The sequence below is a fragment of the Lolium rigidum genome, chromosome 5 (assembly GCF_022539505.1).
Source record: "Lolium rigidum isolate FL_2022 chromosome 5, APGP_CSIRO_Lrig_0.1, whole genome shotgun sequence".
Classification (NCBI taxonomy): domain Eukaryota; kingdom Viridiplantae; phylum Streptophyta; class Magnoliopsida; order Poales; family Poaceae; genus Lolium; species Lolium rigidum.
This window is the reverse complement of record NC_061512.1, coordinates 112,731,232-112,756,396: the sequence shown is the minus strand read 5'-3', so window position 1 is coordinate 112,756,396 and position 25,165 is coordinate 112,731,232. Positions and strand designations below refer to the sequence as shown.

The 25,165-nt window shown below is 43.1% G+C and overlaps 2 protein-coding genes across 8 annotated transcripts; one reads left to right on the top strand and one right to left on the bottom strand.

Annotated features, from left to right (window-relative positions):
- Window positions 1-8,526: 8,526 nt before the first annotated feature.
- LOC124651119 lies at window positions 8,527-13,498 on the bottom strand. 7 transcript variants are annotated; one of them, XR_006987280.1, is made up of 4 exons: window positions 13,196-13,498; window positions 13,033-13,091; window positions 9,137-9,219; window positions 8,527-9,035 (listed from the first exon to the last, which is right to left on the bottom strand). XR_006987280.1 is itself a non-coding variant. In XM_047190259.1 (3 exons), the coding sequence occupies exons 1-3, from the start codon at window positions 13,370-13,372 to the stop codon at window positions 8,756-8,758; spliced, it is 516 nt and encodes a 171-aa protein (XP_047046215.1). In that variant the 5' UTR covers window positions 13,373-13,498; the 3' UTR covers window positions 8,527-8,755. The 7 variants fall into 7 exon arrangements, 1 of the variants encoding a protein (XP_047046215.1); XR_006987281.1 differs by having other exon boundaries at window positions 9,137-9,204; XR_006987282.1 differs by lacking the exons at window positions 13,033-13,091; window positions 13,196-13,498 and adding exons at window positions 11,254-11,353; window positions 12,314-12,464.
- Window positions 13,499-14,346: 848 nt separating this feature from the next.
- On the top strand, window positions 14,347-20,437 carry LOC124656274 (protein NUCLEOLAR COMPLEX ASSOCIATED 4-like). Its single transcript, XM_047195050.1, has 6 exons — window positions 14,347-14,724; window positions 14,818-14,917; window positions 15,183-15,395; window positions 17,599-18,835; window positions 19,644-19,834; window positions 20,133-20,437. The coding sequence occupies exons 1-3, from the start codon at window positions 14,347-14,349 to the stop codon at window positions 15,230-15,232; spliced, it is 528 nt and encodes a 175-aa protein (XP_047051006.1). The 3' UTR covers window positions 15,233-15,395; window positions 17,599-18,835; window positions 19,644-19,834; window positions 20,133-20,437.
- The last annotated feature ends 4,728 nt before the right edge of the window (window positions 20,438-25,165 follow it).

Below are 25,165 nucleotides of genomic sequence, written 5' to 3'. Positions count from 1 at the left end.
AATTTTGCCTACAAGTATACACGTTAATATAAGTACAGTTCAAAGGAATTGTTTTTGAAGTTTTTATAATTTTATGTAATTTTTTTAATACTAAAAAGGCGATCTAGTGGGATGCGTGGATGGTTGAAAAAACTTCACTTTAAACGTCCAAATGGGTAAAAATGTGATACTTTATTTAAAACACATGTGCATATATAGACTCATCACCATCACCATGACTTAGTCCAAAATCAAAACAAAAAACATTTAGACGACCATTACAACCCTACAGAACATGTAAAGAAATATATAGGAATATTTAACCACAAAACACATTGTAAGTTAATCAATAGAGGATTTTCGCATGGAAAGTAAAATCACATGATACATTGAACCCACTTTAATCCAAGCAGAAAAAAAGATTCAATTGAACCCAAGCATCTACAACAGTTTACAATTCAAATGAATTGTACTATGCTTGTTGAGTCCTCTCCATCCTGCCTAACCTCTTTCTATCCTTTAGTTTGCTCACTTGAGGTCCTGGTTAGCTAAGAGGCAATAGTACCATCATCTGGAAGAAACATGAAACAGGTGAATCATATTATGTTGGAACGGAAATAGAGGATGCATAAACTCCTATAAATAATTGATGTAGGTATGAAAAAAATGTTGGCTTGCCCATATAGAACTAATATTTATGTTGTGTAGTAGAGCACTTCAATATTTATTAGGATCACAAACCTAGCAGAGACACCTTGGAGGGAAAGTCGGTGGGCGATATCATACATATGGTCAACTCTCTTGTTTCTACATATGACAAATACAAGACCTATGTCCCGCCAATTATCTTTAAAGCACCACTGATCTGAGACAACGGCCAAGTAAATGATGGATCTACACTTCGGAAAGAAAACAATGTACGCGCAGTATCACAATACTTATAATAAATGAACTGTTTCAATGGCACAGATAAAAAAAATAGTATGAAGCACTCCATAACAATAATATATGAATGTCAATGTTTACACAGATAAAAATATGTACTTCTAAGTTCTAACCTCCATGCCTGATGTAATTAACAGAACCTGGAGTAATGCAAGATATATAATATAGCAGGAGCAAAAAAGATTTAGCATCCTCTAGAAGAAAAAAGATTTAGCTACAGCAGGCTTCATGCACATAATAGTGATGGAAATCTAGGGCTCTATGTTCTGAATTGTGGGATTCGAACATATCTCACGGAGGATTAGTGGATCTAACCTTGGGGTTTCGGCATTCATCGTGGACAAGGCGGATGCAGCCGTGGGAGCTACAAAGCCGGTGGCTGACCTCGGTTCGGAAGCACCAGATGTGGCACTGTTCCTCCTCCTGCAATCACAGAAAAGGAAAAGGTCATCTACCAATGTAGTACACTGATAAATATGTATAGGGCAATCTAATAGTCAACAATGCCATTTTCACTCAACATCTACAATGAATCGGAGATGCTCGTACAACCACTTATTGCGGAAAATAATTTCAATTCATTAAGATTTAAATGGGTACATAAAATCTGTGACCTAACTAAGACTACGACATTGCTAGATACAGAGAACATTACATGCTCAGAGTAGATGATTACGGAGCAGTGCTTCGACGATGTGGTATATTATGCGTATTTTTCCGACTTCGTATGCAACCAGAAAAGCCATTTGAAGATTTCATGATCTTTTTTTAGCAAAATACATCGAAATTCATGTTTTCCATTTTTTCCTACAAGTATACCATTTAATATAAGTACAGTTCAGAGGAATTTTTTTTGACGTTTTTATAATTTTCTGTAATTTTTTGAACACTAAAAACGCGATCCACGGGGGGTGCGTGGATGGTTGAAAAAACTTCATATTATGTTTGCAACTTTAAAAATCCAAATGGGTCAAAACTTGATACTTAATTTAGAACACATGTGCATATATGGACTCATCACCATCACCATGACCCAGTCCAAAATCAAAACGAAAAACATTTAGACGATCATTACAACCCTACAGAACATCCAAAGAAATATACAGGAATATTTAACCACACAACACATTGTAAGTTAATCCATAGAGAATTTTCGCATGACAAGTAAAATCACATGATACATTGATCCCACTTTAATCCAAGCAGAAAAGGATTCAATTTAATCCAAGCAACTACAACAGTTTAGAATTCAAATGAATTGTACTACGTTTGTTGAGTCCTCTCCATCCTTCCTAGCTTCTTTCTATCCTTAACTTTACTCACTTGAGGTCCTCTTAGCTAAGATCGGCAATAGTACCATCATCTGGCAGAAACTCGAAACAGGTGAATCATATTGAGTTGGAAATGAAAATAGAGGATACATAAACTCCTATAAATAATTTGTGTATGAATGAAATAAAATGTTGGCATGCCCATATAGAACTAACATTGATGTTGTGTACTATAGAGCACTTCAATATTTATTAGGATTTTGCAAGCCCATAACAAACCTAACAGAGACACCTTGGAGGGAAAGTCGGTGGGCGATATCATACATATGGTCAACTCTCTTGTTTCTACATATGATAAATGCAAGGCCTATGTCCCGCCAATTATCTTAAAAGCATCCCTAATCGGAGACAATGGTCAAGTAAATGATGGATCTACAGAAAGCAATGTACGTGCAGTATCACAATACATATAATAAATGAACTGTTTCAATGGCAGAGATAAAAAAGAGTATGAAGCACTCTATAACAATAATGCATGAATGTCAATGTTTACACAGATAAAAGTATGTACTTCTAAGCTCTAACCTCCATGCCTGATGTTATTAACAGAACATGGAGTAATGTAAGATATATAATATAGCAGGAGCATAAAAGATCTAGCATTTTCTAGGAGAAAAAAGAATTAGCTACAGGTTTCATGCACATATTAGTGATGGAAATCTAGGGCTCTATGTTCTGAATTGAGGGATTTGAAATATGTCACGGAGGATTAATGGATCTGATTGGGGATTCGGCATTCATCGTGGACAAGACGGATGCAACCGCGGGAGATACAAAGCGGGTGGCCGACCTCGGTTCGGAGGTGCCAGATGTGGCACTGTTCCTCCTCCTGCAATCACAGAAAAGGAAAAGGTCATCTACCAATGTAGTTCATAGATAAATTTGTATAGGGCAATCTAATAGTCAACGATGCCATTATCAGTCAACATCTGCAATGAATCGGAGATGCTCGTACAACCAATTATTGCTGAAAATGATTTCAATTCATTGAGATTTAAATGGGTACGTAAAATATGTGACCTAACTAAGACTACGACATTGCTAGATACAGGGAACATTACTTGCTCAGAGTAGACGGTTGCGACGATGTGGTATTATGCTTTCTGACTTCGTATGCAACCAAAAAATCCATTTGAAGATTTCATGATCTTTTTTTGTGAAATAAATCGAATTCATGTTTTCCAATTTTTCCTACAAGTATACCACTTAATATAAGTACATTTCAAACGAATTTTTATTTTGAAGTTTTTATAATTTTTTGTAATTTTTTGAACAATAAAAGGAGATCCAAGGGGGGTGCGTGGACGGTTGAAAAAAACTTCGTATTATATTTGCAACTTTAAACATCCAAATGAAACTTCATACTTTATTTAAAACAAACGTGCATATATAGACTCAACACCATCACCATGACTCAGTACGAAATAAAAACGAAAAACATTTAGACGACCATTACAACCCTACAGAACATCCAAAGAAATATATAGGAATATTTAACCACACAACATATTGTAAGTTAATCGATAGAGGATTTTCGCATGACAAGTAAAATCACATGATACATTGAACCCACTTCAATCCTGGCAGAAAAAAAAATTCAATTTAACCCAAGCAACTACAACAGTTTACAATTCAAATGAATTGTAATATGCTTGTTGAGTCCTCTCCATCATTCCTAACTTCTTTCTATCATTAACTTTGCTTACTTGAGGTCCTGCTTAGCTAAGATCAGCAATAGTACCATCATCTGGCAGAAACTCGAAACAGGTGAATCATATTATGTTGGAAACGAAAAATAGAGGATTCATAAACTCCTATAAATAATTGATGTACGTATGAAAAAAAATGTTGGCGTGCCCATATAGAACTAATATTGATGTTGTGTACTAGAGCACTTAAATATTTATTAGGATTTTGCAAGTCCATAACAAACCTAACAGAGACACCTTTGAGGGAAAGTCGGCTGGCGATATCATACATATGGTCAACTCTCTTGTTTCTACATACGACATATTCAAGGCCTATGTCCCGCCAATTATCTTAAAAGCATCCCAGATTTGAGATAACGGCCAAGTCCTAGATTTCATGATCTTTTTTTTGTAAAATACATCGAAATTCATATTTTCCAATTTTCCCTACAAGTATACCACTAAGCATAAGTACAGTTCAAAGGAATATTTTGTGTGAAGTTTATATAATTTTCTGTAAATTTTTGAACACTAAAAAGACGATCCACTGGGGGATGCGTGTAGCTCCATGCGCCACAGAAATGCATCTTTATGTGGCGTATTTGGCCACATGCGCCAAAGAAAGCCGACATTTCTGTGACGCATCGAGCTCCATGCGCCATAGAAATACTCCGAATTGGTCAATCCAATAATTGGTCGCAGGCCCATCAGATTTCTATGGCGCATGGAGAGTTGGTGCGCCACAGCCAAATTTTGTGGCTCACGTGCCTGGGTTGTGGCGCATGGTTATTTGGTGCGCCACTGAGTACATTCCTACCTATAAGGGTTTCCCTAGTAGTGACACATACATTTCTCCTTGCCGCCGCTCGCCGTCCTATCGACCGTTCTTGTCCCAAAGACGTGCGATCGATCTTGACGAGCACTCTGGTTGATGCTACCGATCTGATCTGACCTTTGCTGCTTTCAATCGCTTCCTCGAGTCTAGACGTATCCCGATTACCCTCTAGCTCGATATCGTTTTGCAACGACACACACAAACAACGGCCGATCACAACATATGTCCTCCTTCCTCTAGATTAACAAAGCACGCCTTAATCTTGCTCTAATACCAATTTTTACCATCGTAGGCGCGTAGTCGATCAACCGAGGATCAATCAATCACAACATGATGACGATATCGAGATTTGTTAACGCAGTTCGGTGAACTTGGCTATTCTGTGGGGCATGACTACGGACGTTTCTCCCACTGATACCGCAATACCTAGCCGCTTTGGGCACCGGTACAAGCCGTCGGCTCCCCTTGCGCTCCTGCTGCTATCAATTCGTCATAGGTTACATGATGTGGTACCCCTCACATTATATGGGAGGTCCAAGCTACTAGAGTCTGACTCAAACACTACATGTAACCTATCCACATACACCTATTACAACGTAGAGTCCTAATAATGTAACACAACGCGTGCATAATATTCGATACAAACACAACAAGAGTACATCTTCTATGAGCACATAAGTACATAACTATTTTCCTATGTTTCACCATATTTTGGGGTCTGACATACCAATTTCCCAACTATACTTGTAATGTCGGTATTCGACGAGTTTTCCATGCAAACTGGTCAATTATCTTAGAGCTCCTACTTGTTGCTCCAATAAAATCTGTACTAGCTTGTAGTGTAAAACTTCTTGCTCGATTGATCCATGGTAATTGGTTAGCATTCTCGAGAAAATCGATTCAGGCCTCTATGAGGGTGGCCCCACACGTCAGCTAATGGTCGACCTGACGGCAGCTCTTTATGAGAACTTCAGACAAGCGCAAAGTTAAAAGTGAGAAAAACTTTAGAGCCTGGAAAAAATGAGTACAACTAATGAACCAAGGGCTGAAAAATAGAAATTCCATATCTTCAATACCTAGACCACCCCCTATGTTGCCACAAAATTACCCCATTTGACAAGTCTATATTTACACTTATGATTATCACTTTGCATAATTGAAAATCAGAACACGTAGCCATCTATCTTAGGAGTCACGGATAGGGAATGAAGCATATCATGACCACAGGCTTACTCATGAGCATCAAATGGATTAATTATTACTGGTTGTCTAGACGATAAAATATTGAATCCATCTTTTCCAACAATAACTTAGAATTGTTTAAAGGGTGTGATTATTTCTCAGTCAACTTCATTCTTGGTCAAATGATGTCATCAAATATATGTTGCAAATCATGATTAGCACGAATCACGATACAAACTAAATGATGTAGGACTTGACTGAGCACAAAATTAGTTCTTAGCAAGCTGAGAACTTTTTTTTTCGAGAATACACCTTGGTAAGGTGTATCAATCACATAGAAGAAAGTCAAAGAAGACAAGGTTTGTGCCGCCAACAAGGAGATGGCGGCTCCCCCCGAAGCCTACTCTCCCGACTGCCACGGTAGATCTACTGGCTCAAGAAAAGAGATAAAAGTTCCGCGAAACAGCTTGGCCAGAGCCACCCATCCTACTCCGCCTTCATGTTCTCCCTAATGGACCGCTACGAGGCCGACGCTCCATTGAAGACCACGTCATTCCGGCGCCTCCAGATGCACCAGAAGATGAGGATGATAGCTGTCCACATGTCTCGCCTATGCGTCGCGGGGCAAAGCCGAGATGTCCACCACTCAAGAAGCTCTGCGTCTATATCAGGGAGCCAATCCAGCCTGTCCCACCGCCTCAGGGCTCAATCCCAGATATCGCTCGCCACCACACACCCAAGGAGCAGGTGTTGAAGCGTCTCTGGCTCTTGGTCGCAGAGGGGGTAGGCTGCCGGGGAAGGCAAACCCCGACGACTAAGGCGGTATACCACCCAGCAGGCGTTTCTTCGAGGCGAGCCATGCATGTAGGGTGCCCTCGAGCGCCAAATCTCCTCCGAGACGGGGGCCTTGACCGCGCCCGCAAAGAAAGCTTCATAGGCCGACTTGGAAGAGTATTTGTCGTCTCCGGACCATCGCCACACCAACACATCCTCCTGATCCGGCACGAGGGCGATGGTCGTGAGCCTTTGCCACAGGAGGAAGAACTCCACAAGGGGGTCACACCCCAAATCCGGCCCTACACCCCTCAACCACAGCCCAATCAGACCATCCTTGACCGAGCGGGAGTTGGCTCGCCTCCCGGAGACCTAACTAGCTGAGAACTAGCAAATTCCTTTTTAAAATGTTTTTCTCCTAATGCAAAGTAGGGGACTAATTTATTAAGAAGAGTATCATGTTAACAACGGAAGGAGCACTATTTTCAGTGATGGAATTAGGTTAAGAAAAGGTACTAGCAATTGCGCATGCAACTCCTTTTTTTTTTGGAAAGGCGCACAATTGTGTGCAGGGTCTGATTGTGTTATTGGTACACTAGTTTTTTTTAAAGATAATTGGTACTACCTCCTTTTCAAAGAATAAGGCGTCCTCATCCTACGTGCTTTTTGTTTGACCGAGAATTACTTTAAATAGATAAATATTATTTGTATGAAATTAGTATCACTAAAAAGTGTTTTTCAATACGAATTCAACGATACTAATTACATATAATATAATCAAAATTTTATTGCTCAAATTTGATGGTCAAAGTTCATCTTAAAATACGCGTGCGTTTTATTCCTTGAAAGGGAGGTAGTACACACTAGCTAGCGCGCTATAGTGGCGCACCAGTTGCAATGGATATCATCGGTACCCAACGCTAGCAAGCAAGCTGAACTGGTTATAAATACCAGTTGCAATGGATATCATCGGCACCATCCATCCCGCCAACATTCTTCCTTTTACAATCAATCTAGATTCGCTAGGTGCTAGTCAGCCGAACTTTATACATACGTAACTAGTAAAGCATGGGTATCAGCAGCAAGAAGTTCCTCCTGCTCCTCCTCGTGGTTGCCGCCGCCATGACCATTGCAGCTTCTGCTCGAGCTGCTTCTACTCTTCAGGGCATCGGCAGTGGAATGGGGAAAGCCGCGGAGGGCGCCGGTAGCGGCGCTTCGAGTGCCGCGGAGGGTGCCGGCAGCGGAGCTGGAAAAGGTGCGGAGGGCGCCGGTAGCGGCGCTTCGAAAACCGCCGAGGGCGTGGGTAGCACTACTACACGGTATGGATTTAGGGGCACTTTGCCCTGAGGCACTTTTCAAAGTGCCCCTAAATACCCTCCTTTAGAGGCACTTTGGCCAAAATGCCTCTAATGCCCTACCTATTGGGGCAGTTTGGAGAAGTGCCCCAAATGGTATATACCTATTGGGGCAGTTTGGAGGAGTGCCCCAATTAGTATATACCTATTGGGGCAGTTTGGAGAAGTGCCCCAAATGGTATATACCTATTGGGGCAGTTTGGAGAAGTGCCCCAATTAGTATATACCTATTGGGGCAGTTTGGAGGAGTGCCCCAAATGGTATATACCTATTGGGGCAGTTTGGAGGAATGCCCCAAACGGTATATACCTATTGGGGCAGTTTGGAGGAGTGCCCCAATTGGTATATACCTATTGGGGCAGTTTGACAAGTGCCCCAATTGGTATATATCTATTGGGGCAGTTTGACAAGTGCCCCAAATTCTGTAGACGGAAACAACAAGGAATTCAAGTTATGATTGCCTACTAAACAACATCAAATTCTGTCGAAACTACAGAAACAACCGGCATAAACATCTGGTAATAAAAACAGATAATTCAAACATTTAAATTCCTACAAACTATCACACAGAACTTCAAAGCCAAACTAGGTGATAATTCAAACTACAGCGGCGCGACCCACTGTGTCCGCGCTGGCCATGGACAGGCTTGCAGCGGCGAACAACAGTTATGTCTCACCATCGGACTCCTTCACCGACGATCTGGTTGCGCCACCCAGCTTGTGGCCCAACTCGCGGCAGCTCCAGGTCACCCAGCTGCTCTCCCTGTAAGCCAGCTGCACCTCCAGGTCCACACGTGCCCAACACTTACCCAACAGAGTACCGGTAAGCACCTCCAGGTCCACATGCGCCCAACACAAGACCTTCTTCCTTGCTCGGCAGCACAGCAGATCACCATGGTTCTTCCAGGCCTCAACTTCTCTCCACCCGAAGAGAAATGAATCATCCCTGAAGAGGAAGGCAACATATTAGGTCAAAATCACACTAATAATAAATATTGTAACTGTAAACAGTGCGAAGAGCAGAAGTTAGTTACAAGTTACACATACATTAGGGTAGGTGCTTAAATTGCTACACGTCGGCCTCAGGTTTACTGCAACTTGCTCAATAGTCTCAACTGAATAAACAATAGCTGCAAATTAAAAGAAAAGAACTGCTCTAAACCTTTTAATAAGGAAGAAATGATAATGACATTATTGAATCAAAGGATCAGAAGAAGGAAAAGAGAGATGCAGATTAAAAGAAGATAAGAAATGGTGTGGTTCAGTGCACGAAAATTCAGTTTGAAACATTTCCACTATCCATTTTACTACTCCTGTTAGTAGTTTACTAATGCTACAGATATATGCGCAGAACAAACAGGACATGTGCTAATTGTGCAGAATGACGAGTTGCATGCGCTGAACAATTTGCAGGATACAGACCTGATATCTAGCATCATTCAAAGTTCAAAGATCATAGTGATTGAAAGGCTAAGAATAAACTGACATCTATCCTTCAAAAAAAAGGGAAACATCTCTATGCCTTAATAAGTTCCATGTGTGTCTGAATAAAAAAGGTGATGCATTCGACTCTCTTCCTTTCCATGTGTATCTGAATAATAAATTTCACTGTATGCAACCTGATAAACATTTGGCAATGATGTAATGATAGCTCGAGTAGAAATGCACACAATAAATTCTAGCTAATATGATTCAGAAAATGCACACATTAAATTTCAGTTAATATTATTCAGAAAATGCACACAGGAGCCAGAGATTTAACAAATAATGATGATAGAAACCGGCGTGCATTTCATCAGTTTTATGATTTTCAGGAGCCAGAGATTTTCAGGAGTCTAATGATTCACAAATAAGGATGATAAAACCGGCGGGCATGGTCTGAAGAAGGAAAACAGATAAGCTCATGGAGTACACCTACAGGTTGTTCACCAACAGGTCGCCTCCGAGCTCATTCACATCTAGAAGACATACTCCAATACTAGAAATATGACAATAAGCTCATGGAGTACTAAGCTAAAGGAACATCTGGTTGATTAAAGTGAATTCAGATACCATCTTCATTATACCACTACTCCAGATTAAAGTGAATTTAAAAGTACAGAAGTGGGTATTTTGCGCAGAATACTCAACAGGTTGTACATTTACATTGAATTACCTTCTCAAGTGGTTGTAATTTAAAAGTGGATTTTATTTAGACTGTAATGTCATCATAGTTTAAAGTATATACTACTACTCCATCACCTTAACGGAGAACTTAAGTATTTATACTCCTACTCCTATAGAAAGTATAAACTCCTACTCAGAAAATAAAGCAACTACTCCATGATAAGCATACAGAACTAGAAAGAATGATTAAATCCAGAACTAGCAAGCTATATTAAGAACAACAAAAGCAAGAAGTATATACTGCAGTATCTAACAGGGAATCGAGTGCATAAGCTAGCTAGCTTCTCATTCACCATAGTTTATCAAACAGGAAATCTGTGCATACGTGCATACTGCAGTATTTAGGGAGTATTATGTTTATGGCATAAACACAGGAGACGACCAAACTACCATTACTCTGTTGACCGGAGTAGCGGATAATTATACTGCTGCCTTACAAATCAGCCGAGGAACAAAGTGATGCGTCTAAAACACCTGAAGTTATTTGACTCCATTAACACCATGGTCTTGTGACCGCAAGTATTAGAGAGAAAAGAGTGTGAATGAACTTCTTATTCTGCAGATTCAGAAGTCGTTTCCAACAAATAATTCCATCCTCGAAGGCTAGACAATTTGATGGACATGCAACAACTTCATGTATGTGAATTTACCAGTACCTTCATAACATCTATAGAATACCTAATCATAATCCTTAAAATCATTAAAATATTTTCCATGGAAAAATACTAACAATAATAGGGGCATTTCAGTTTGGCAGCTCAGAGCCATGAATGTTCCCTCATTTTGTCTCATCTCTTGCATTGACTAATTAGTTGTTGATTCTACATTTTTCGCACCCTTTGTTTACAAATAAATGCAAATATTAGGGCTTTAGAGCCTCAAGGTTGAAATAAGATATGCATGTCAATGCTTATAAACAAACACACTTATAATTTCCCAGTATTATCCTCCCCAAAGGTTTTCATTGGAAAATAAAAGGACAACAAGAAGACTATTACCAGGCCATATCTGAGACCTGTGGTAAATGACTTGACCAACTCCAATCCCAGTTTATTCCCATGGTTCCCTTCTCACTGACCCTTCCAAGATTTGCCCTGGCTACAAAAATAACAGCCGCAGTGAGCATAAGCTTCTTTCAATGTACAGTAACAAGGCTATGACCTTATACTGAAAAATACTATGACCATAATAAACTTAGGACAAAAATTTAAAAACAAGTGGAATTTCTTATAAACTTTCCCAATGTGCTCTCTCATTCATTCTAGTTATGAAAATCATACCAAACTCTAACATACCTAAGATCCTTAAGAAATATGTGGCGTTTAACCAAAACGCCATTTCTTTTTGGAATGCCAAAGGCATCAACATCAGAGATAAACTGAATATAAATTCTGTATCACTAACATGGCAGTTGACATTTGACAGATTTGACATTTGCAGTTTTGCATAAAAGACATCCTTACTGTTTCATCAGTAAGTTTATACTCCGTATATTCAATAAGACAAAGTACACCTGAGAAAATGGTTGAAGTACTAAACACTTGCCGGAGGACTGATCTCATAACTTTGCCCCTCCCAGTTCGGCACATTGCCACCATGATCAATGACAACAAGGAACGTCTCCCTCTCTCTCACACGCCAATATAATGCCAGTCCATGATTTCTTCGTGAAGCTACGATTGTTGGTACCATCAAGCACAACAGAAGGTGAAAAATTAATTAATGCAGAAAACGAACATTTTAGCATACAGTTGGTAAATATGAGCGCCATCCCAGATGCAATTCCAGACGCAAACGGACGCGCGGACAAAATATGTCCACGGGGCGACGCAAACGGACGCTCGCGACCACTTTTGGGCGTCCAAAATGCGTCGCCCCGTTGGAGATGCCCTAAGTCTAAGTGCTCATCTATAGTTATCACTATAGTCACTGATAGTTGTCCAAGTAGTAGAATGAAGCCTAAAACTGCTCAATGCTCGGAGTGGTAGATAAATCATGGTGACTAAGAAAAGTACTTGGGAGTATAGAATAAGGGGAGAGATATATGTTTCTGCTCACCTTGCATCTCGAGGAGGGGATAAGCGGAAGGTCTTGTGTCGGTAAGGAGGGCTGGCGAGAGGAGGCCCAAATATGTGGCCGCGCGGGTGCGCCTAGAGGCGTGGCTGTGATGGAGAGCAAGCGGAGGAAGTCTGAGCGGCGTCTCATCGATGCGTGGCAGCTTCGGTAGCTACCGGTGGCAGCCGTGTTCTCGAGGTCGAGGACAGAAGAGAGAGGGCGTGAGGGTCAAATCGAGAAGAGGGATCAACGGAGGAGTCCGCGGAGAGGCGGTGCTAGAGAGCGGTGGCGCCGGAGATGGCCAGCAAGGCGGCAACCGGCCGGAGCAGGGCGGCGGCGGCATCGCGAGGAGAAGGGAAGCGAACAGAGAGAAATGAGAGGAGAGAGAGTGGGGGTGTTGGGTTGGTGCGTTCTCACATGATAACGTTGATAGAGATAAAAACTGATGTTGCACCTTGTATGAGAAAACCGTTAACTGGTTCTGGTAACATGAGTATCCTTTGCACTTTTCTTATTGTTCTTTTTGTTTTTTATGAAAAGTTATAGCTAGGAGCACCCAAATCTTATCACAAACAGGATAATTACATTTTCAGGTTATGAGTCGGTGACAACAGACTAAAATCAACATTGTATGATGTACTCCTACTATCAATAATGTTCTTCAGATCGGCCATACAATGATGTAATCAGAGAAAATAATTACATAGATCATGGGCGAGTACCTAAACAACGGCATCACGAGTATTTCCTTCACCACTTGCTTGAGCTTCTGGTCGTCCAGCTAATCAAGAAACAAAGTAAAGAAAATTGTAACCAACATCCAGATCGTGGGCTTCGAGGACAAGGAGAACAAGGTCAAGATGAAAATCGTAATCGTGATCTTACCTTCTTCTGGCTCTTCTTCTGCTTATTCTGGCCGCCGTCCTTCTCCTTCTTCCGAGCCGGACTGCCGCCCTTCTCCTCCTCACGGACATGGACGTGATCATGCGGTTCGCCACAGATCTCGCCGGACACCAGCCGCTCAACGGACGGGATGGAGGCGGCCGGAGAAGACGAGTTCATGGGAGGAGCGGAGGTATGGGGCGGCGGCGGTGGAGCTATTCATTGGTAGAAGAGGAGTTGAGGGGGGAGCGGAGTGATGCGGCGGCGCCCGCCTCCATCGCCATGGAGGGGGTCAGTAGCGGCGGGGCGGCGGTAGCGGCGTGATTGACCGCCACGATTCTGTTTTTTTTTACCGGGTGTCAATTTAGCATGGTAAATGGGCTTGGGCTGGCGGCGCCGTGGCCTGCCGTTTCCACTTACAGTCATAGGTCGGGTCGGTGTGAATCAAACCATTGGGCTCCAGCTGGACTGGGCCCCCACCTCTCTCTCTCACCCTATCCTCGCACGCCCCTCGATCCTCTTCCCCACTGCGATGCCGCCACCGCCTCCGCCGCCGCCGCCGCCTGCTGCAACCCCGGCCGGTACCTGCCGCATCCGCCGCCATCGCTGACCAGTGAAACTCCCGCGTCTCTTCTCTACCACTTTCCCCGCTGCCACGATGGACGCCCGTGCCCGCACGAGCGCCTACGCGAAACCCTAGCCTCGCAGCTTGGGCTCGCCGGCGCTGCTCCGGCTACCTCCCGCCGATACCGGCGCCCCGGAGTGACGCCTCCATGGAACCCTCCGCTCGCCGCCTCCGGCGCTACCGCCCGCTAGAGAATCTCCGCCGCCTTCTCCCCTTCTAGTTCAACCGCGCCTCGATGCTCGCCCGTGCCTGCGCGCGCGACCAGGGGAAACCCTAGCCGCCTTCCCTGCCGATCCCCCCGGCCATCGCCGGTGGCTATCAGCGTTGCCACCTAACGGTGTGGCTCCTCCACGACCTCAAGCTCGTGTCGCCAGGCCACCACGCCTCATATGCGCCCTCGCGGCAAACCCTAACTGTGTGGTGATCCGGCTCGGGCTGTCGGTGCTGCTACGTGCAACAGCGCCTTTGGCTGCATTCGCCGCCTTTTCTCCCCCGCCGCGCCGCCGCCTCCCGCGCGCACCCTCCTGCCATGCCGAAACCCTCGTCGGCGTCGGCGTCGGCGTCTAAGAAGCGGAAGTCCAAGTTCGGGGCCCTAACCCACAAGGAGGTGAAGTCGCTGGGCCACGAGCTCCTCTCCTCGCGCGCCCACCTCAACCACGCCCCCACCCTCCTCGCGCTCCTCTCCCCCTCCGCGCCGCCCAAAATCGCCCTCGAGTCGCTCATCTCGCTGCAGTCCTTCTTCGAGCCCTTGCTCCCATCCATCCCCTCCGCCGCTGCGGCCGCTGCAGAGGCTACGAGCAGCGACCCCAAGCTCGTGTTCGGGGCGTGGCTGCGGCAGCGCTTCGACGAGTTCGTCGCGGCGCTCGTCGAGCTCAGCGTGCCGCCCTGCAGCGACGACGCAATCAGGGTGAGTTCTGCGGCAGTTGTTACAGTTCATTTGCGTGCTTGGCGGCTGTAATTTGGTGAATTTAGTACTTATATGTTTTTTCGTTCGCGGCAGGAAGTTGCGTTCGATGCGTTTATGGACTTCGTGAAGCTGGGGAAGGACGGGAGGTTCCACTCGGCGATTTACCACAAGTTTCTCCATGCTGTGGTGGCCTGTGGGTGCTCCTTCCTCTTGTTATTGCTTTACATCTTTGTGAGGTTAGGAAATATGATTAAGGTTTCCTAATACTTCGGGGATGTAAGAACAAACTAGGTTTCCGTATCCCGTTTGTATGTGACCTAGTAGCATGTTTACTGGAGCCAGATCCTTGAAAAACATGTTTCCCTTAAGACTTCAATTGAGTAGAATTGGGGATATTGCTACTTTAGTTGATGGAATACTCTTGCAATGCGCTCATTTTTCTCCAATTCCTCCTGCAGTTATTGTTAAACCTTTGTGGAAAAAAAAAGGCTACACAGGATCTCAATGATGTGATAAATGATAACCATTTCTTCTATTCAGAATGCTACAATATATTGGTGCTGCGATTTTCCACTTCAGACATGTGACCTGAATTTTCCCCTTTCGTATGGACAAATTATTTAATTTGCTTGAGCTACAGTTTAGATGACCACTGCTTAGTCCATGTTGAGGTAAGAAATTTGTATCCTGCAGTCCTGCTTCTTCCTTTATGTATCAAGCAAATTTCATGCTTATTTGCAGCTATATGCATTTCATGGTTTCTCTTTCTTATGTTAGTGTAGTTTTGCCCGCTAAAACTTACAGTCTGCACTGCTCATCAATTTATAATGTTAAAAGGCTGACATTCATTTTGATGAAGAAGTCTATTTCAAGTGAGGGCATGCAATGTACTCATTCTTTTATGTTAGATGGGTTTTCAGCTTATTTGATTTTGTACAATATACTTGCATTCTGAGCACTGATCTATTGGTTAATTCTTTCACATCTGATTACTATGCCTTTTAGTTTAACTGTGATTTCCCACGCATGTTTCGAACTTACCTAGCTCCCGCAACAGAAACGCATTTGCAGGACTGAAGGGAAAGCTTTTCTTTCGACACATAGTGCCCAGCATCGATCATTCCACCTGATTTGTATGAGATACCTGTATTGTTCAGTACCCTCCACGTGGCCTATTCGGTGTACGATCAGAAGATCTACCTGCTGGGTTTCTTTTATATTTTGTTTGAGCGACAACATAGGCTATCATATTGAACTTAGTGGAACTACAAATTAATACTAGAGCGAATACTAGACCATGATGACAGAGTAAAATTCAAAAATGAAGTAACAAATTAGCTTGGCGATTGAAAGAGGACAGTGAATAGCAACCATGGACCAATGTACTGTTCGGTTTAGTACGTCCATTGTTTACAATGCTGTGCTATTCAATTATACCTATGAAATAGTTCTTATAACGTTCCCTGTTTCTGTCTTTGAATCATCAATATGTCTTTAGAAGATACTATTTAGCTGGATTAAGCTCACATTTAGTTTTTAAACATATGACTGAGGATAGTTTTGAACTGAACATTAGTGAAGTGCTTGCAGTGGATGGTCTGTGTGATTGTATTTTAAGTTGGCATGCACTATTTCATGTAAATTAGTGGGCTTGCCGTTAATGTGCTTATACCTATATGTTTTTTTTTGGTTCTGTTTGGTTGTGGAGGAGATATTTGATTTAAGTCCAAGTATTTATATTCTATTTGGTAAATTTTGATACATATACGATGGCCACCTCGGATATGAATAGCTTTTGAAGAAGTTACTTCACCGGATGAAACATTATCATTACTTATTAAATAGACATGTTAGGTATATCTAGGATATAATTATTTGTATATTTTGGTGAAGGTAATCTATTTGAAACATATTATAACAATTAAAATCCATTATGTAGCAAAAAAACATTTGGTCAAGCTACTGATGGCCGCTTGCCATTGCTTGTTGATACTACTGCTAGCTTGTTGATGCTACTGTTGGCTGCTCATGAAGGATGTATGCTCTTTCATGTGTAGATGAACAACGGCAGCAGTGCTGGGATTTGTCTAGATTGATTTGGTTGTATCAAACGTGTGCTTTAAATAGACAGATACAATGAAGATGTAGAAAATATGAGAAATAAATTTATTTGCTTAGTAATTTGTTATACTGAATTTGGATAGTTCAAATAAGAGATGTTATTCGAGTGTGATGTCTAATATTATGCTATCAACAGGAATTGAGTCAACATATAATCAAGATTGGAAGATTAGGGTGTTCTGCCACATGATAAGATTTTGTTAAAAAAACATATACCAAAGGGGGAGTTTCCTTTATTAAGAGAAGTCAATTTTACAAAATATAAGATATCTGATATTCCAGAATTCGTCCATCAGAGAGTCGTAGAAGATGAAAAATCAGGTTGTTCTTCGAATAGTGATCTTTCTCTTATTTAGAAATATAGTATACTTGATTTGTGTCATCACTGCAGAGACATGGATTTTAGATACAAAGTTTGTAGGTATTTTTGTGTACACTGTAGGCTGCAGTTCCAGTTGGTAGTGGCAGAATTAACCATTGGCCAGATGGTGGAGCGGGGCACTATTTTTGTTATGGATGCTTCTCTTGTGTTGGCCCCTATTTCACACAAATAAATGCTTACTAATACTAGATATCTAGAGGAAACAAGCCGGTCTAGGTAAACATATAGCCACACATACGTACTTCTCTGTAGCTCATTTTCTTTTTTGAATTGACAGGTGTAGAATTCTGTTTTCTTACATTTCAAAGTTATATTCACATTTGTTGGACTGCTCATGTTCTGAGTATTTTTTCCTTTTGGGAAACCTACAGATCCCTGTCTTGAATAATTATGATCAGATTGAGTCATTCTCTACTTTCAACATTATGTGCAACAATTTAGATCTTTTGGAAATTCATGCAACCACTGTAAGCTTCTCAGGGAAGATAACCTCTAATTTGTTCGTCTTTCTAAACTCATGCAATAGACACAATTAAGAAGTTCTTGTTTATAGTGGATATTACCACTTGTGATTTTTGTAGTGATATTTCCAATATAATTCTCATGCTTATGCAATTTCCATACCTCTCTCTTTCTTTTCTAATCAGTTAATCTAGATTTGTGCATACGTATTACATGATTGTACATGGAAGTGTTCTGCTGTTACTGAGTATGTCATCTAATTTGTAAATTTTTACTTGCAGACTAGGTGAATAATATCTCATGCTAGAATATTTTAAGCATGAATATACAAAACTTAGGAATACATGCATACTTTTATCTGTTTAAGAAAAATATTTTCCTATACGAAGTAGTAGGTTACCCTTGGAAAAGAATGAAACAGTACTTTGTTTGATTATAATTACGAGCACGATAATGTCTATGCCTTTCATGTCTTGTCCTGTTTCCCAGTCTTGTTGTAGGCAAAGTTAGTGGTTAACTAGCCATAGTTGGTTTCAATCTTCTTTAGTTTGATGCACTGATATATGTTGCAGCTGCTTATACCTCATTTTGGAAATTATTTGCTTGGAATGCAACCTATGTGGTTTGTCTGGCCCAAATGCTGCATTTGAAGGCTTCACTTGTGTTTCCTTGATTGGGACGCTAAGGGCTGACAAGGAGGCGCCCCAGCCACTAGTGTATATCATATTATTATTTGAATTGGTAGCTAATCAAGCTGTTCTGTAATTCTGTCTTACATTGAATTAATATATGAAATATTCTGATCAATTCAGAACTGGGAAAGTTTCTGAAAACTATACGGACATACACAGTTAAAGTACTATATGGAATTGTGATTCTAGTGAAAACGTTAAGCTCCATTACTGTTTTTATTGTTGGTTTCCAGAAAAACACTACTACGTACATACTATCTCATAATGTCTGTTTTACCTGTCTACAATAGGCTCCTTCAACTTTGTCCTTTTTTCCTTCTCCCTATCAAATATGTTTATGAAAGTGAGAACCCCTTGCATTTTGTCTGACTTCAAGTTGACAGGGACGACTTCTTACTCAAGCGTGTATCTATGTGGTTGTTTCTGACATATATCAGAAGGTTCAACAATCCTGGTGATTCTTCCATCATTAACTACATATATGCATTCTCATTTGTTCTTCAAAGCCAACTTCTGCTTAAACATGCGTAATCAACTTGTTTGAGACATGTGCTGTTTTAGACATCTGTTAAACAGCTTATAGGAAGCAGTAGCACCTTCCAAGTACGAAGAACTCTCTTCACAAGCATACTTCATGATGTGCATAACACCATAAATGTGCTATAAACCCACTCGCGGCCTGTCAATTTCGATTGTTGTTTGCTTAGAGTTGCATCAATTTACCTATGTTGGTTTAAAACATAACCATTAGGTTCATGGTCCCTATTTGGATTTAAGCTTTTGAGTTGATTCTCAATTAGTTAACATTGCTATATATTTCCCTGTTTTATTTTCACGTGTTTCTTGCTCCTTGTTCCTTGCTCGAAGTTACTGTGGCATATTTTATCCGTATATTCAGCCATTGGAAATTTCCCATTCTGTTTAGTGTTTGATAATTGCGCTCTCTTCTTTTGACTAGGCAGTCCTGATTGATGTGTGTTTAACAAACAGACTCGTGTGTTTTCCTTGCTTCCCTCGGTCCACTAATAGTTCGCCTATAAGAAGATCACTTTTTATGTTCTGCAGCAGGCTGCTAGCTATGGACAAATACTATTTGCCCTATCCTCTTCAAACTTAAATTATCTTCTTATTTAATTATTGCGATTCGTGCTTTCTGTCTATCCTAAAATAGCAGTACATATATTTTTTCCCTACACTCTACATTTTTCTGCATTCTCTGTCTAGCCCGTTTTTTTAATTACCATTCCTACTTGTTGTTTCAGGGGCTACTCCTGTGTAGCACTGAAAGGGTTGTGACATTGCTGCAGTGGCGGTCGGTGTGGGGGTTGTGGCCTCTGCTGCTCCTGATGCACCAGCCTCGTGTGCCTGAGATGTTTGTGTGGCTGCGCATGCTCTTACCCTAGCTTCTGCTCCTCGTCCCTATGCCTCTCTACTAGCTGCATGCTCCTTCCTGGTGAGTTCTACATGCCTCCTCCCTCATATGTTATCCTTGCTATGTTCTTAGTTTATGGAATTATACATGTTTTTTCTAGATCATGCCATGCATAGTGTACTCTGTATGACCCACTATACATGTCATTTATTGATTTTTAATTGCAAAAGGATGAGTTGCTTAGCTTCTAGATCAGATAGTCACTTTCTGACCAAGTTTATTTGATATGGTCTTAGCAAATGTAATGCTGACCGAGTTTTGCTGGTCTGAATAATCATCACCTTGTGAACATTCTTTCTTTGTTCACTATCTGTCGCAGGAGCATCTATGTGGATGGAAGGACCTTTTTTTGCATGTACTGATCGAGATGGAGGTCCGGTAACTGGGAGACAGACACAAGTCTTCTACTGTGTACAGTTTGCTTGTGCAAAGTGTATGTTATGAGTATTGAGGAATTTGTGTTTTGATCTACTGCTGCTACTGTATTATAAATTTATTCAGCTGATCATATATATTCAACCTGATAGAAGGGTGAGAGATCCATGTACTGCTACTGAGTTCTTTGTGTGCCAAAACTGAGAGAATGGCTGTTGAGTGATGCACCTACTGCCTTTTTTCTTTTCATCTTCCCTGGTACATGTGCTTGTGTTTAGGGGCATTTCTTAGATTTGCCTTTAATTGTGTTTTGGGAAGTTCTTAGAGTTGGCTCTAATTGTGTTTTGGACAATTTGAGAAATGGCCATAAAAACCTTTTGGGGCAATTCTCAAAATGCCCCTAAATACATTTTGGGGTAGTCTCCAAAGTGCCCTAAAAACTTTTTGGGGCAGTTCTCAAAGTGCCCCTAATTTTTTTGGGGGGCAGTTCTCAAAGTGCCCCTAAATATATTTTGGGGCGGTTCTCAAAGTGCCCCTAAAAACCTTTTGGGGCAGTTTCCAAAGTGCCCTAAAAACTTTTTGGGGCAGTTCTCAAAGTGCCCCTAATTTTTTTGGGGGGCAGTTCTCAAAGTGCCCCTAAATATATTTTGGGGCGGTTCTCAAAGTGCCCCTAAAAACCTTTAGAGGCAAATCTCAAAGTGCCCCTAAAAACCTTTAGAGGCAAATCTCAAAGTGCCCCTAAATGTATTTGGGGCATTTCATTCAAAGTGCCCCAAATACATTTAGGGACACAAGCATCCAGGCGACTTTTCGTAGATGCGCTAAAAGTAATTAGGGGCACTTTAGCTACCTATTGGGGCACTTTGAAGTGCCCCTAAACATAGACCGTACAGTAGTGTAGCGTCGCTTCGAGTGCCGCGGAGGTTGTCGGCAGCGGAGCTGGAGGTGTGGAGGGCGCCACTAGAGGCGCTTCGAAAACCGCCGAGCGCGTGGGTAGCTTCGCTTCGGGTGGCGCGGAGGGTGCCGGCAGGGGAGCTGGAACAGGTGCGACTGGATTTGGTAGCGGAGCTGGACAAGGTGCGGATGGCGCGGGCAGCGGCGCCGGGAAAGCTGCGGAGGGCATGGGTAGCGGCGTCGGGAAAGCTTCGGAGGGCGCCAGCAGCGGAGCTGGAAAAGCCTCGGAGGCGTTTCACAATTAACACAACAAGGGCCGTTAGCGCTCATGCGTTGGAGCCTTGGAGGGGACAAACATTTCACCATCTTCTTTAATCACCCACGTAAGTAACAGTCCACATATATGTACGATCGATAAACCAGCCAGAACGCCGTATCGTGTATGCATGCATCAATAATGCCAATAAATAAATAAATAAAGCTTGCATGTTTGTGTGTGTTGTTGGCATTTGGCAAATAATACCAGATTTGTGGTAGTGTTCGCGTTTGCCAAGTTATATTGTTACCGGGCGAGGCATTTCGGACGGCTAAAATGTCTGCACGCGCCCGTTTTCATCGATTTAAATGGTTGAAATTGACCGTGCGCCCGTTTGCGTCGGGTGGTTCCAGCGGCACGGCGTATTTTTTTTTTGATTTTACATTTTTTCAACATAATTTACATAATAAAGAAAGGAAAATAAAAAAAATAAACCTAACGCATTCGCCTATTAGTCGTCGTCGTCGATCACGACGAAATCCAGTACCAGCCATGGCCAGTTGGGAACCGGCGGGACATACGCCGGTGCCACCGGCGGTGGTGGAGGTGGAGCAGCCCACGCTGGTGGTTGAGGTGGAGCAGCCCATGCCGGCGGTGGAGGTGGAGCCGCCCATGGATTGTACGGCGAAGGTGCAGGCGGCGGTTGCGGGGCCGAGTCCTAAGCGCCCGTCTAGGACCTCTTCCTGCGTGAGGCCCGTCGCCATGATGCTGGTGGCGTACCGGGGAAGCGGCGGCTGCACCGGTCGGTCCACCTCCGAGACGATGATGCCGAGCCTCTCGATCTCGTCGTCCATCATTGTCGCCGGTTACTCGAACTCCCAGCCCTCCGCCATGGCCGCCTGCCATTCCTGGAAAATGCAGGCGGCGTAGTCGTCGCTGTCGTCCTTGGCTTCCTCATTGTAGTAGGCCATCGCGTCGTTGTCATCGTCGTCATCCTGTGGAGGCATCGGCGGATGTCGTGTTCGATGACAAGGCGGTAGTGGATGGTCAAACGGGAAGTCCCTATCATTGAGGAAGCCCGCCTGCCTCCTCGGGTCCTTCTCGGTCTTGCGCCAGGTGCGCCAGCTGTCGGAGTCGATGGAGAAGGCGGGATCGGCGCGGAGGTCCGGCGACAGGTACCGCCGGCTGCGCCGGATCTCGGCGCTCCTGTTTGGCTCGCGAGGAGGCACTGGTGGGACAGGCACCCGGAGGTGGCTGAGCCACCAACCGCCGCGAGGCAGGTGCACGTCCCGCTAGCCGGCGCACGGCGTCCAGTTCTTGTACATGAGCCACGCCACCTAGACTGGCAGTGGCACCTTGTGCGTCCGCTCCGCCTTCTTCGTGCCGTTGTCGGATGCCTCGGAGTCGTGCTTCTTCTTTCCCATGGTTATGCGTTGGCGCGTGGCGGTGATGGGTGGGAGTGGAGGTGTCGCTGGTGTGGGCAATGGCAGGGACGATGCCGATCGACTTTTAAGGCCGGGCACGCGCGGGACATGATACCATTGATGATGGCACAGAAGCCCAGCCGCCGCCCGCCAGTGCGCGTGCAGAAGAGGCAGCCACAACATTGATGGCGAAGGCTGCGGCGCAGATGCGGAAGCGATGACCGCAGAAGCGATGCACTCGATGCAGCTCTATGTCTCGCTGCCAGGCGGGCCCGATGGAGAAGCGAGCGGTCACTTGGAGCATCCGCGCAGCGTCCACCGCGACGCATCCCAGACGCAAATATGCGCCGTGTTTGCTTATTTCTGTGGAGCATGTAGTTAGGTCATTGGGATACAAATTGTTCAACCTTTGGGACTCGCACAACAAGTAGGGGTCGACGAGGCACAAGGGGTCGTCGAGGGCGAGGAAGAAACTAGGCTACAATATTTGTATTTCTATGCGTTGAACAATATTTGTAACAAGTATTGAACCATATTTGTATTTCTATGCTTCGAACAATATTTTTAACAAGTATTGAACAATATTTGTATTTCTATGCTTCGAACAATATTTGTAATAAGTATTCAACAATATTTGTATTTCTATGCCTCGAACAATGCTGTAATTTATAATCCTTATATCCAAGAGCTTGAGGTTAAAGAGACCCTCAAAAGGATGAAAGGAGGAAAGGCCCTCGGCCCTGATGGTATCCCAATTGAGGTGTGGAGAAGCCTCGGTGATGTGGCAATAGTATGGCTAACTAAGCTTTTCAACCACATTTTTCGGTCAAACAAGATGCCTGAGGAGTGGAGAAAAATCATATTAGTACCTAACTTCAAGAATAAAGGAGATATCCAAAGTTATACCAACTACCGAGGGATTAAGCTTATGAGCCATACTATGAAACTTTGGGAGAGAATCATCGAGCATCGCTTGAGGAGAGTGACGAAAGTCACTAAAAACCAATTCGATTTTATGCCCGAGAGATCGACTACAGAGGTGATTTTCTTACTTCGCCAACTTATGGAGAGGTATAGGGAGCAGAAGAAGGTCGTACATATGGTCTACATTGACTTGGATAAGGCGTATGACAAGATACCTAGGACGGTCATGTTGTGGACGTTGGAGAAACACAAAGTTCCAACAAAGTACATTACCCTCATTAGAGATATGTACGATCATGTTGTGACAAGTGTTCGCGCAGGTGATAGTGCGACCGATACATTCCCAATCACGATAGGACTACATCAAGGGTCAGCATTGAGCCCAAACATGTTTTCCTTGGTGATGGATGAGGTGACCAAGGATATACAAGGAGATATTCCTTGGTGTATGATCTTTGCTGATGATGTGGTGCTAGTAAATGAAACTAGGGCCGACGTGAATAGAAAGTTAGAGTTATGGAGGAAAACTTTGGAGTCAAAGGGGTTTAGACTTAGCAGGACCAAGACTGAGTACATGCGATGCGACTTTAGTGGTGTTGGTGGCGAAGACGGAGATGTCAGTTTAGAAGAAAAGATAATGCCCAAGAGGGACACCTTCTGTTACTTTGGATCAATGTTGCAAAGCAATGGTGATATCGATGAGGATGTTTGCCACATGATCAATGCAGGGTGGAGGAAGTGGAGGCAAGCATCTGGTATCCTATGTGACAAGAAGGTCCCACATAAGCTAAAAGGTAAGTTCTATAGGATGGCTGTCAGACCGGCGATATTTCATGGGGCAGAATGTTGGCCCACTAAAATACAACATATACAGCAAATGAGTGTCGCGGAGATGCACATGCCATGTTGGATGTGCGGCCATACAAGAAAGGACCGTATTAGGAACGAGGTAATTCGTGATATGCTAGGGGTGGCACCGATCGATGTGAAGCTAGTCCAACACTGACTAAGGTGGTTTGGGCATATCCAGCTGAGGCCTCCAGAAGCTCCCGTTAACAGTGGAACTCTAAAGAGTATGGAGGAGACTAGAAGGGGTAGAGGACGACCAAAGTTGATGTGGGTGGAGGCAATAAAAAGAGACATGAGGGATTGGAATGTACCTAAAGTCTTGGCTCTTGGTAGGACTGCATGGAAATCAACGATCCATGTTCCGGAACCTTAGTCACTCGCCTCTTTTCTCTTTCCTTTTTTCCTTCTTCTTCTTTTTTCTTATTTTCCTTTTCTTTCTTTCACCTTGTTTTGGTTCTTCTTCTGTTGGGTTTCATATCTAGCCTACCCCTACTTGCTTGGGAAAAAGGCTTTGATGTTGTTGTTGTTGTTGTTGTTGTTGTTCTTACATCAAAAGATCACATGATCCAGTCTTAATACAACAGTTGATCTAAGAATCAATTAGAAAACACATAGCGGAAATACGTAGTA

Coding starts and splice junctions, on each gene's coding strand:
- LOC124651119 (XM_047190259.1), bottom strand. CDS start 13,372: ATGAACTCGTCTTCTCCGGCCGCCTCCATCCCGTCCGTTGAGCGGCTG. Junction 13,092..13,195: donor AGAAGAAGAGCCAGAAGAAG/GTAAGATCACGA, acceptor TTTCTTGATTAG/CTGGACGACCAGAAGCTCAA. Junction 9,036..13,032: donor CTCGTGATGCCGTTGTTTAG/GTACTCGCCCAT, acceptor CTTCCTCTTCAG/GGATGATTCATTTCTCTTCG.
- LOC124656274 (XM_047195050.1), top strand. CDS start 14,347: ATGCCGAAACCCTCGTCGGCGTCGGCGTCGGCGTCTAAGAAGCGGAAG. Junction 14,725..14,817: donor GCAGCGACGACGCAATCAGG/GTGAGTTCTGCG, acceptor CGTTCGCGGCAG/GAAGTTGCGTTCGATGCGTT. Junction 14,918..15,182: donor TCTCCATGCTGTGGTGGCCT/GTGGGTGCTCCT, acceptor TTCCTCCTGCAG/TTATTGTTAAACCTTTGTGG.